The following is a 13,539-nucleotide window of genomic DNA, read 5'->3' as shown; positions in this document are numbered from 1 at the left end:
GGATCACTACTGCCACGACACTCAGGGCACCCCGAGGGAGCGAGGGAAACGCACTCCACTATATTCCCATACATATTAATCTCACTAAACCAATAAATTCAGTTAAGTCACTTTTGACCTTGACTTTGAACAGTGCTACATCACCATGTCCATATCAATAATCCAGAAAATGAAAACGCATTTTTAAGCAGACCTCCATTACATACATATTTTGAAAACATAATACTAACAATATTCCTGACACATTAACAGAGCTACCAAAAAACACACCTGTAAATTTCTTAAATAAAATTATTCTCACCAGTCGTGGCTCATTAGTAAATAATTCTAGATCAACTCCTTCCATTGCAAACGATACTTGGATTTCTTTCCAGTTACCAGACAATGATGTTACATCCGGCCGTTCATCTACTAACTCATCTTCAATACCGCTATCTTCTTTCAAAGTCTGAATACTTTCCACTTCTAACTTTCCTTCATCTCGACTTTCAATTCTTGCTTCAACTATAAGAAACCATCAAAGTTACTACACAGCACAATTTTGTTATCAAAGAGTTATTCCATTATGTTGAGTTTTCAGCGATGATCTAAACTAGTCATATTTAGCTCGGAATCCTACACTGCTGATGGGGTATAGTTAAACAAATCACAACTTGTATAAATAATTATTGGAAATAAATCAGCAGCTCATGCAAAGTGAGACCTCATGTGAAGTGATCATGTGAAGAGTAAACATGTAAAGTGAGATATTGTGAAGTGAGATCTCATGCAAAGTGAGATCTTGTGTGAAGTGATCATGTGAAGAATAAACATGTGAAGTGAGACATGTGAAGTGAAATCTCATGTGAAATGAAATCTCATGTGAAGACCTTGTGAAGTGATCATGTGAAGTGAGACTTCCTGTGCAGTGAGAAGTCATGTGAAGTGAGACCATGTGAAATGATATCTTGTGTAAAGTGAGATCTCATATGAAGTGTGAAATCATATGAAGTGAGAAATCATGTAAAGTGAGATCACATGTGAAGTGAGACCTCATGTGATGTGAGATCACATGTGAAGTGATTGTGTGAAGAGTAAGCATGTGAAGAGTAAGCATGTGAAGAGTAAGCATGTGAAGTGAGATCTCATGTGAAGTGAGACTGCATGTGAAGTGAGATCGCATGTAAAGTGATCATGTGAAGAGTAAGCATGTTAAGTGAGACATGTGAAGTGAGATCTCATGTGAAGTGATGATACATATGTTACTTACTTTGGAATGGTTGTTGAGGTAATGTTAATGTGTCTTCTGATTGGCCTTCTTTTAAATTATGCGTAGTGATCGCAAGCATAGTAGCTAAATCTTGCTCGCCTAAATTGACCTGAAAGAACCCAAATCACTAATGATCAATAGATATGTTAAAATAAAGATCAATCGCATGTCACCAACCTGTTTTTGTCGATTAGTATTGTTTCTCTCTTCCCTAACTTTTATTGCATACCAGTGGATGTGGACAGATGCACATGATTGTCCCTGACATCCAATTCCAACTGACTGCTGAATTAATATGTTTTGTAACATGTTGTGTGCAATTATGTTTGTATTTGTATCTTCTTTTAGAGGGCATGGCATAGATGAGAAGATGACTGACAATTCTACACAGAGAGCTTTGGTTCAAACCATCATCTAAAGTAGGTATTTTTCATTTCATACCAATAAATACTAATTCATTTACACGCATGAATCTCTAATACAGAAAATGTGGTTTTGTTTTTTTTGTTTCTTGCTATTTATTCCAAGCTTACCTTGATATTTTCTAGCCTTGCTTTAATATCAAATAATAATATTTCTTTAATAGTTGGTTGCAGGGCTCTCTTCACTTCGATGTGTAAACTCACTGGTTCTATGATTAGACGACGTGGTCCGTAGGCTTGGTTCTCAATGATCATAGCCCTACAATAAAGCAGAAATAAGCATGTGGATTTCATATTTGACAAGCATTCAGGCAGAAATAAGCATGTATATGTCATCTTTGACAAGCATTCAGGCAGAAATAAGCATGTATATTTCATCTTTGACAAGCATTCAGGCAGAAATAAGCATGTATATTTCATCTTTGACAAGCAGTCAGGCAAAAATAAGCGTGTGGATTTCACATTTGACAAGCAGTCAGGCAGAAATAAGCGTGTAGATTTCATATTTGACAAGCAGTCAGGCAGAAATAAGCATGTGGATTTCACTATTTCCAAAAATCGTACTCTCTCAAAATTACAGTGGTATACAATAGTGTCTTCAACGAAAATGACATTACCTTGATACTTGTACTGCGTTGAGTTCTATTAACATTTTGTCTACATATGGTATATGGTCTACACTGATACCAGACGGGATCTTAGCTTCTTCGTAGACATTACGAATAGATAGATCACCAAAATGTGCAATTAATGTGTTTGCCGATTGAGAACTTTGAGGTACTAAAATAACAGGTGCTCTAATGTTGATATTCAAACCAATTTTCTTGCCTTCTCTCTGAATGTCTTCAACCTAGTATGAGACAAAGAACAAATAAATGTTAATCAATGAATAAAACAAACAAAATGAAAAATACACAAGCACAACTTTGTGATTTGGCCACATGAAAAGTGCAACTTTGTGATACAGCCACATGAAAAGCACAACTTTGTGATATGGCCACATGATCAAAGCACAACTTTGTGATATGGTCACATGAAAAGCATAATTTTGTGATATGGTCACACAAAAATCACAACTTTGTGATACAGCCATATGAAAAGCAAAATTTTGTGATACAGAAACACGAAGACAACTTTGTGATACGGCCACATGAAAAGCACAACTTTGTGATACGGCCACATGAAAAGCACAACTTTGTGATATGGCCACATGAAAAGCACAACTTTGTGATATGGCCACATTAAAAGCACAACTTTGTGATAGGGCCACATGAAAAGCACAACTTTGTGATACGACCACATGAAAAGCACAACTTTGTGATACGGCCACATGAAAAGCACAACTTTGTGATACGGCCACATGAAAAGCACAACTTTGTGATACGGCCACATGAAAAGCACAACTTTGTGATATGGCCACATGAAAAGCACAACTTTGTGATAGGGCCACATGAAAAGAACAACTTTGTGATACGACCACATGAAAAGCACAACTTTGTGATATGGTCACATGAAAAGCATAATTTTGTGATATGGTCACACAAAAAGCACAACTTTGTGATATGGTCACATGAAAAGCATAATTTTGTGATATGGTCACACAAAAATCACAACTTTGTGATACAGCTATATGAAAAGCAAAATTTTGTGATACAGAAACACGAAAAGACAACTTTGTGATATGGTCACACAAAAAGCACAACTTTGTGATACAGGACACATGAAAAGCACAACTTTGTGATATGGCCACATGAAAAGCACAACTTTGTTATATGGCCACATGAAAAGCACAACTTTGTGATACGACCACATGAAAAGCACAACTTTGTGATATGGCCAGATGAAAAGCACAACTTTGTGATATGGCCACATGAAAAGCACAACTTTGTGATATGGCCACATGAAAAGCACAACTTTGTGATATTGCCACACTTTGTTATATGGGAAGAAGGGCTCACCTGTTTCTGAACAAATCCTTGAGAAGCTTCAGTGGCAGATGCAATGACTTCTTTATTTGTGAATGGCTCAAAGAATTTCTACAATAGAATAAAATAAACTGCATATGCACAAACTACAAACATAGGAATCCATGCACATCTTTTATGCAATCAAATTTATGACACTATAAAGCCAAAAAACACTCGCATTTATTCAAAAGTTTTAAACATCTTTGTTTGTGTTAATTGCAGATATTTGTGAAATGATGAAAACCTAACAGGTACAATCTGAGTGTTGAGTCATAGTGAAATGTGAAAGATCAAACATTAGATAATGCAAAGAGAATGAGCATTAAGGCTTACCATGACATCATTAACAAATTTATTAAGGAAGACAAATTGAACTCGTCCCATTCTGAGTCTCAGCGTATAATCAAGCTGCGTGGATGATGTATCTTTCATAGCTAGACCAGTATCCACGGAATCTCCTCGGTTGAGAATAACAAACTATAAGAAAATTAAATTAAATTATTAAAATAAAATAACAAGCAGCCTCTCGGCTGAGATAGCTTCGCTGTTTTTTTTTTTGTTTTTGTTTTTTTTGTGCTGTTAGCAATGCACATTTCAATTAAAGAACAGAAGATATCATTAGAAAATGAACAATATGCATAGTATCAATGCAATGGGACTTGCTGTTTTCAACAAGAATTCAAAAATATCATTTTTCACCATAAATGATTGTGGTTTTTAACAAGAAGAAAATATCACTTTTTACCAAAAATGACAAAAATATTCACCAAAATTAGAGAATTAAAGATATCATTACAAAATGAATAAATCTGAGAGAGGTCCACATGTAGTACATGTACCTATATATGTAATATCAAAGCAATTGGACTTGCAGTTTTTAACAAGAAGTCGAAAATATCACTTTTTACCAAAAATGACAAAAATATTCACCAAAATTAGAGAATTGACGATATCATTACAAAATGAATAAATCTGAGAGAGGTCCACATGTAGTACCTATATATGTAATATCAAAGCAATTGGACTTGCAGTTTTTAACAAGAAGTCGAAAATATCACTTTTTACCAAAAATGACAAAAATATTCACCAAAATTAGAGAATTGAAGATATGATCATGAAATGAACAAATCTGAGAGAGGTCTACCCAAGGTACATATACACCAAGTATCAAAGCATTCAGGCTTGTAGTTTTCAAGAAGAAGTCGAAAAAGTAAAACATTGACACGGACGACGGACAATCACTCATATGATAAGCTCCGCTCGACAAAGTCGACAGCAGAGCTAAAAATAAATTGAATTAAATTGAATATTTGATGACACAACTTTACTACACTTCTTAAATACAGGCAATATCTTGGCAATGAAATCTATTACGGTTGCCAAAAATATATTTAGCAATCAATCAACAATATATTTAGCATGAAGACAGAAATATTAATTTGACTAGATATACTATGAGGTTATTACGAGAATACCTCAAAGTATGCACAAAGACAGTATAGCCAGCGCATCGACCGACACGCAGCAAAGGTCGATGCGCGGCGTACTGTCTGAGTGCATACTTTGAGGTATTCTCGTAATAGCCTTATTATTATACACTTTTCCCTCCATGGATACACCATGGGAATGCCAAAATCCAAAAAGTTTTGAACAGAATCTGCGAACTTCTTTGTGTGGAGTCCGGTTAAATTCTGATGGCACTCATGTTTGTTTTTATTATTAGAGGACGCTTACACGCGTAATTATTCCATATTTGGAATTCACATTTCCTAATCTTTTAGGATGAAAATGCCCTGTAAAATACAACAAAATTACGGCACCCTGTCACTTATGGAGTTGCGGTGACAGATGTATAATAATAATACATGTACTTATTTCATGAATTAAACAGATAATACTAGACACCATTGATGGAAAGTTCTTTTTTTCTCACCTTAACATCAAATACTGTTGCATCTTCAATACATATTATTTTAGTGTAAAGATTACTACTCATAGAGTCTTCAATGGAGAGGTCCTTTAATCTGTTGATTTGGAAAATAAATAAATATAGTTATTAATATGACATGCTGGGATTTAAAACCAATCACATCCTCTGTTACAGCACATCAATTATTCACCTCCCCCAAGAGGACAGACATCCTGGTACTTTCTGAGGGTACATGTTCCATAACCATTCTTGAGTACAAATTTACGAAAAACACAGACCTGAAATATTCAATCATTTTTTTACTTGAGAAAGTAGCAAGATGTATGACCTATACCCCCTAGACCATACCAGGATGGTCGCCCTATACACGTACCTCTAGAAAACATCACGATGTGCAACGATTCTCCGGCATAATATATTTTTAAATACAGTTATGATATTTATACCTTGCTCTGATTGTTGTTCTTGAGTGTTTCATAGTAATACCAGATTCTAAATCACGTACAAACACTTCGGCTATGTTGTTATGACTATCACACAAGGTCAGAGATAAATAATCCAGCTGAGCTCTCATGAAAAATTGAATATTATTCCGTGTATCAATGACACCTATAAAATTGAAAGATGAAATCAGATACAGACACAGAGGCTCTGAATGCTATAAAATACCAGATCAAATGACTACGCAGAACATGTTCAGATTTCATAGGATTAGCAACTAAATGAACAGCTCCCTAGTAAGGTACGGTACACTCCAACTGGCAAACCTTGTCAGAGGAAAGCTAACAGGATGCTACTTGCTGATAGTCGTATATATTAAAAGCTCTACGTATATACTCAACTTAGTGGATGGTATCAATAATCTGAATATGCATATTATATTATGAATGAAAATGAATGAAAAAACTGGAGATTTTCTGGTTTATTGACATGATATTATGCATAATGAGCTCATGAATATTCATAAGCATCCTGCTCTCCACGATCCATACCTTGTGTTGATGATGGAGGTATTGTTGCTCTACCAGAATCCTCTGATTTTCCTCCCATAGATGGAGCAGGGATCTGTTGTCCTGATGGTGGCAGATCTGGTTCGGTCTCCAGTGCATCACTGGAATCCGAACGTGAGGCACTGTTGAAACAAACATTGAAACTTATGTGTTCCATGAGACAATATAAATTAGAAACACATTAAGTACATTTACCTGACTGCAGCTTACCAAGTACAAATGTAGAAGTCTACTCATTAACCTTTTTACCAAGCAGCCAATTTAAGTAAAAACTGAAAATTGACTCAAATTGTGTTTGTTGGCTACAAAATTAGGGTTCATTTCCAGAAATATTGAAGAAAATTAGAAAAAAGTGAAGAAAAATTTGGGCGAGAAAGTCTGGTGGCAAAAAGGTTAAATATTACAAATACCCAGAAATTATTCACATTGCAATAAATTGTGCTCTACGGCAATATAAGGATATTTGGGGGTAACTGGCCTAATTTTCAAGTAATGGATAGGTTGTGTTTTAGTAAATAGTGGCCATTTTGTCAGTATTGTATTAAACACTTTTACCATAGGTTCCTATGAGATATTATGCCATATCCTAAATAGTAGGCTGGTGACATAGGCTGAAAAAATAATATATTGTGACCTTTTGTTGTCCTGAATTATTTAAAAAATCTGGGTTTCAAAAAACAAAAAAAAGCATTTTTTTTTTAACATTGTGTTTAATGGAATATTTTTGAAAAATATTAGAACACTGTAACACACAAATAAATGCTATTTTATAGTGCCATAGTATAATAGCTACATGATAAATGAATAAACATTGTCTTGCGATTTATGATCAAAAAAATAATTATGAGTAGATTTCAACCATAAGGTTCGTGGGCACTCGGAGTAAAAATTGTTTTTTTTTTTGCTTTTTTATTTACTAAGGCAGTCTTGGTCTTGGCCAGAGACTGTTAAAAATTTGGAGCTCTATCATGAGTAGAACATACTCAAAAAACGATTTTAAAATATAGGCAACCAATGATCGCCCACACATGGCCCATAATCAGTCAGTAAATACATATCAAAAACATGATGATGACAAGTAACAAATCAAAGTATTGTTGGGACAAACATGGAGCATTACCTTTGTAGCAAATCTTCTACAAATTCTTTGAGTTCTAACATAGCATCTTTATGGAACACCACATTTAAGGCTGTAAATCGAATGACAACCGCTTGCTCCATACTATTATAAAATGACTTGAATTCTGGACACTGAGGCTCAACCTGACAACACACAAATAGAAGACAGATTATATACCGGTATTAACCATGGCAATAACCTCCCAATCTTTGCATTAAAAACCATGTCGAATGCTGAAATCAATTCCAACAGATCGTACTTCGACATCGATAATTCACTTCCGCATTGTGTTACTAGAAACTGAAAGTCTTCAGGAATTTCCGAAGAATTGCGTTAGTACAACACAGCATTTTGATTGGATCATAACACACTTGGCTCATTAGGTCAAAGGACGTTGATGCAGGTCAAATACAAATACATCATGGTGAAAAGAGCTTTTTATCAAGAGTTTGCGTATGATCTAACACAATCATTAGTGGCGATAATGACTGTGTTCCAACAGACTCTAATATTTATTAATTTTGTAAATTTGGGTGGTACGTAATTAATATTGTAATAAAATGTGCATATTTGACCATTTCTGTTTCCCCATTGTAAAAGTCAATGACGATGCACCTAATTTGGTAATTTTATTTCCCCTCAAAGACGTAATATCCCCTTCAATCTGTCACACGGTGAATTAAAATTGTCATTTGCATTTTTTTGCGAGGGGATGCTCGCCCTGGGCGCTATAACACGGTCGAGTACAGTACTGACAACATGAACAAAGACAGATAAACAAATAACAACATAACATACCTTTCTGTACAGCACTGATATCAACTCCATTTTGGTAGGTGAACTCAATAAATGCAGATACGTCCCATCCATACCTTGAATTAGAATAGGATAGATAATTAATTTGGCCACCATTAATTGATTATTTCAAGGAAGCACTGTATTTTTGTACTGTAAGTTTCTACTACATTACCATGGAATGCCCAAAGAAATAAACAAGTTGTAATTCCAAATGCAAGTTTATCATAATGAATCTTGACTTCAATGAGAACGATTGACATGATTGCCCAAACTTTTTTGTCACAAATCGTATAAAAACACCAATATTGTAACAAATATAGATGACAGCTGACCAATTTGAAATGAAAGAGCACTCGAAGAGCATCTTTGTAATAAACTGACATTTTTTTTTTAATTTGTTTGTGCTAGGCGACAGTTCCAGACATTGAATGTCACTGTTGTCTCTCCTGACTTTTTTTTGTATGTGCAAATTGCAAGTGCTAGTGCTGACACATAGTGCATTTTTGCCACAGAAGTCATATTCATGTTTGAGACTACATGACAGTGATGTGCGGGCATCTTCCTATCAAATGGCAATTTAATGCGCTACCCTGGCGTCAACCAGGATCGGTCAAACACAAGCACCTTCGAATCTTAGCCAAAGTCGCATTCGTTAGTGAATGAATCTCGGCCAGAGAAATCGACCCTTTTGATGTTCAGCCTGAGGTAGGATTTGAACTTGGGTCTACCGATCATGAGTCTGATACAACAACCACTATGCTACCGGTGACCGGTTGTAATAAACTGCCATTGATATATTTGAAAAACAGTTTATAAGTTTACTATATATTGTCATGGCAACATACTTCCCATCCTATTCAATTTTCTCGTCTCCCTTCCATAATGACCTACCTGTATGTATTTTATCAATGATTTGTACTCCACCCAATCCAGCATGTATAGTAGTTCCATATGTTGACATAGCAATATCAGTACACAATGAATCAATCCGAAACATTAAATACTCATTATCTGTGTCTCGCTCAAAGTCACTGTCAACTGTGATATCTTCAGATGGAACAGTCGGCTTTGGTGCTTGTACCTTAGATACTGACAAAACAACCTTTAAATAAACAAAAAACATTTCAGCACTCTGGCTTGTAGGCAATTAATAAACAAATATATTTTAATGTATAGACAATATAAACATTTTAGCCATCTTTGATTAGCTGATTAGCTGACAACAAATCCATCATGCACATAAAATTGACTTTCTACAAAGTTTATGCAAAATCAGCTTGTATGTGTCCAGAGATACAAAACACTAACAATATTAAAGTCCCTGTTCAGAAATTTGTCCAAATGGAATAAAAAAAGGCAAAATTCAGCTTTATGCATTATAATTTAATTGTGTTTATTTTTATGCAAATTTAAAATGCAACAATTGTGTTGTGTTTGATATGACGACCATGTGATGTATACAAGAAATGTAAACAACATTCATTTGTTAATTTACAGGAACTTCGAACATTCTATTTAATGTGCTTCAAAGTGCATCAGTCATTGCACTGGATCAGATTGTGTTTGATATGACCACCATGTGATGTATACAACAAATGTGAACAACATTCTTTATTTACAGGAACTTTGAACATTCTATTTAATGCGCTTCAAAGTGCATCAGTCATTGCACTGGATCAGATTGTGTTTGATATGGTCCCTTTGCAGCATCAACAATGCATGAAACACATAGTTTCTCAAAATTTGAAAGTGCACAGGACAATGACCTGGACATTTTAAAGCGAGAGGGTCGTCACCTGCGTTAGGCGCAGGAATTGAGTCCTAAGCGATGATAACAATACACACTAAGAACGCAAAGGCTCATGGGTAGACACTTGTTTGTAAACAATGATACGCTATGACCACCTGACGCATGCATAGGTGACGACTCCCCTGCTTTAAAAGAATGACCTACCTCTCGTATGACGAATCTGAGTAACATAGATATGGTGTTAGTATTAGACGCTGTGTCTTCATACGCAGGCACTTCTAACACTGATGCCCAATCAATGACTTCTTCATCAGAATGATCAGAGGCTGAATAAAATGGTTCAGACTCTGATATCACAGAGTGAAGTATTATGGGATAGAGGTGAGGACAAGAGAAGAGTGCAGCGGAGAGAGGAAAGGAAGGCAAAAACCAATGAGAGTTATCAAATATAAAAGAAATTGTGCAATTAAATATGAGTAATAATTATGAAAGCATAATTATTTGTGTTTATAAATAAAAACGAATATGATAAGTTGATATGAGATGAGGAGCATTGTTGATATGAGACGAGTAGCAACATTGATATGAGACGAGGAGCAAAGTTGATATGAGACAGGATAATACATGATATTTATAATGTAGATAAAGGAAGATACAAGTGCAAATGAGTCGTGGAAAAAATGAAAAAAAAAGATGAATTTAAAAGGTATTCATATTTGTTAATGTCAATATGAACCAAAACAACACCAAAAATGAGATGAAAAAACAGGAAAGTAGAGAAAGAAGAAATAAGTTGTTAGTACTCCGCCATTGTTAATTTATTCTTTTGAAGCAGCTTGCATTATTCATATTAGGATTAAACAGTTACAATAATACAGAGATCAGCCAAATTACTGGTTTAAAAAACACAGCAAATTGTCACAGAATACAGCATTGGTTAATCAAGAACTGGGTAAGAAGTTGGCAGGAAATGCAGTCAGGAACTGGGTAAGCATTTTGCATGACATGTGACAAGAAAAGTTGTAAGCTGTTTGCAAGACAAGTCATCAGTAATATGTTAGTAGTCAGAAACAGGGTAAGCAGTTTGCGTGACAAGAAGTCAAAAACAGGGTAAACAGTTTACAAGATTAAAATCAAACTGTAGGACAATTTTATGTTTCAAAATAAAATAATTGCCATTGCTCATCAGACTAGTTACGAAATATTTGGAAAACATGTTTCTAAAATCATTTATGCCATATTTGAAATGTTAAAATTTTGTATTGAATTTCTTTTTTCGAATCTGTTAGTCTCCAAAGCAACTTATGCAAGACTCATGACCTTCGACATGAAAGTATTTCATGATTTCATGAGTTAAAGTAGACATATTTCAGTTTCCATAATTTTGTGAGACTGATTGAAAATCTATATCACATGGTTGCAATGCATTGTGGGATACAAACCTGCTAATGATGGTTGAGATGAAAGTACTGGCTCTTCTCTGGCATCTATTTCATCCAAGGTAGCTACTGGTTTGGGTTTCCTAGAAACAGATTTCTTGAGCTTCTTCAAAGAATTTGCTGATAAAACAGATTTGATGTGTTTTTTGTCCTGAAACAAATTATTTAATACTTTTATACAATAACAGTTGCTTCAATGATTTTAAACCTGAAAATGTGAGCTATGAACGAAAACAAAACATCAGAAAGAAAAATGATTAGACAGAATGGTTGATACGAGTAAAAAAATCTGAATATAATATTTACTTTTGTTGGGATTAAAGTGGCACAAGAACTACACATGTGCGCACTCTACTGTTCTTTTCCTATTTGCTGATTGGTTTTTACTACATCCTGTCTACTATGCACATACACAATTCAAAACATAAACATTACTTATGTTCGCAACTACAATATTATCTTCACATTTCATTGTGATCAAGCACAACAACATATAATTCTGAAAATTGTTTATTTTACTGGCTTGCCTGTAAATGAACAACTGCCTCTTACGAGATCTCCGGAATATGGTCGCTATCAGTATGTAATTAATCATTGTGTGAGCCCTCTGATGGTGCCACTCAAAAGACTAAATCAACACAGAATGAAGAAGACAGCAGCACATATACATGTACAAACTGAGATATAAAAATAATACATTTAATTAAAAAAATATCACTCACAAGTGCAGGCAGGGTACTACTCGCAATAGTAACTTTGGTGGCTGGCATTGGCAATGTCTGTCCAAACTGGAAAAAAACAATTAATAAAAGTTATATCATAGAAAATATTATTATACATTTGTCAGTCAATTCAAATGAGCCAGTATTTAATGAATATTTGCATACTACTTTATTAGGCAATGCAAATTCCAAATATGGAATGATTATGTGATATTTCAAAGATGTTCTACAGTTCATACCAAGTTCCACAAATTTTCACCACATTGCCGAGTTCTGAGCTTCCTTCATACACCAAGTGATAGCTAAGGAAGATGATGATTACGTGATTATTAGGATACAAGTATGCATTCTGACAGAAAGTGGTCACTTCATGTCAGTAGATAATACCCATATCAAATGCAAACTTTGTGGTATCCTCATAATAAAAATCCCCCCCCCCCAAAGGGATTAAATTTCTCACACTATCCACAGAGTAGGAACAGTTTGATCCCACACTCTCAGTGGTCAGGATTCGAGAGAATATCATTACCTTAAGTAGAGCTTTCAATCTGTTATCTGAAACTGTCACCTTCAATGATGGCACCACTGCTTCCAACTTAGTCCTATAAAGTTAATGAAATAAAGAAATGTATCATGAAAGAAAAATTATAGTGTCATAATGGTGTCAAAACATCGCATGGGTTTGACAAACATGAAAGTGTTTGGGGGTATTCCCTGTGTGCTATACTCCTTAGATAATGGTAGATTTTGATGACGTGAGGGTATCTCAACACCATACTCCCCTCTGAAAGACCAGCATTTTGACATTAAGCTATAAAAACAAAAAATTCAAGTTCAAAATCAAATCATTTGAATATTGCTGATGTTTGGACAGCACCCTCCACGCAATATGCAAGATCTCACAGTGAATGGTAAATGTGCATGTGAGAGGTTTAAAAATAATTCCTGATAGACTGTTTAACAGGACACTATTATTATAGTGCTACACGAAATGAAGGTCATACTTAGTAAAGGACTACAACACTTTACATATCGGTAATAGAGATTTGATCATCACACTTTTCAACTGTGGGCTTGCATGTAAGAGTAAAGAGGAATCTGACTTCCAGTACTTACACTTGCACAGTCAGTT

The 13,539-nt window shown here is 34.9% G+C and overlaps 1 protein-coding gene across 1 annotated transcript in view; it reads right to left on the bottom strand.

The window, feature by feature from the left end:
* The window catches only part of LOC100375571 (intermembrane lipid transfer protein VPS13A-like), a 100,525-nt gene that overhangs the window by 36,441 nt on the left and 50,545 nt on the right, over positions 1–13,539 (bottom strand). The window contains exons 19-34 of the mRNA XM_085505588.1: positions 12,937–13,009; positions 12,408–12,473; positions 11,689–11,836; positions 10,451–10,593; positions 9,388–9,598; positions 8,497–8,570; positions 7,699–7,841; positions 6,561–6,700; positions 6,015–6,177; positions 5,572–5,662; positions 3,972–4,115; positions 3,630–3,707; positions 2,289–2,521; positions 1,783–1,930; positions 1,250–1,358; positions 302–504 (exon numbers count right to left, since the gene is read on the bottom strand). Of these exons, the coding sequence (XP_085361714.1) occupies positions 302–504; positions 1,250–1,358; positions 1,783–1,930; positions 2,289–2,521; positions 3,630–3,707; positions 3,972–4,115; positions 5,572–5,662; positions 6,015–6,177; positions 6,561–6,700; positions 7,699–7,841; positions 8,497–8,570; positions 9,388–9,598; positions 10,451–10,593; positions 11,689–11,836; positions 12,408–12,473; positions 12,937–13,009 (2,167 nt within the window). The remainder of the gene's footprint in view (positions 1–301; positions 505–1,249; positions 1,359–1,782; positions 1,931–2,288; positions 2,522–3,629; positions 3,708–3,971; positions 4,116–5,571; positions 5,663–6,014; positions 6,178–6,560; positions 6,701–7,698; positions 7,842–8,496; positions 8,571–9,387; positions 9,599–10,450; positions 10,594–11,688; positions 11,837–12,407; positions 12,474–12,936; positions 13,010–13,539) is intronic.

This window comes from Saccoglossus kowalevskii, chromosome 11 (assembly GCF_978046115.1).
Source record: "Saccoglossus kowalevskii chromosome 11, keSacKowa6.1, whole genome shotgun sequence".
In the NCBI taxonomy this organism is placed as follows: domain Eukaryota; kingdom Metazoa; phylum Hemichordata; class Enteropneusta; family Harrimaniidae; genus Saccoglossus; species Saccoglossus kowalevskii.
Note: the sequence above shows the minus strand (reverse complement) of the source record. Positions and strands in the feature narration are given on the sequence as shown.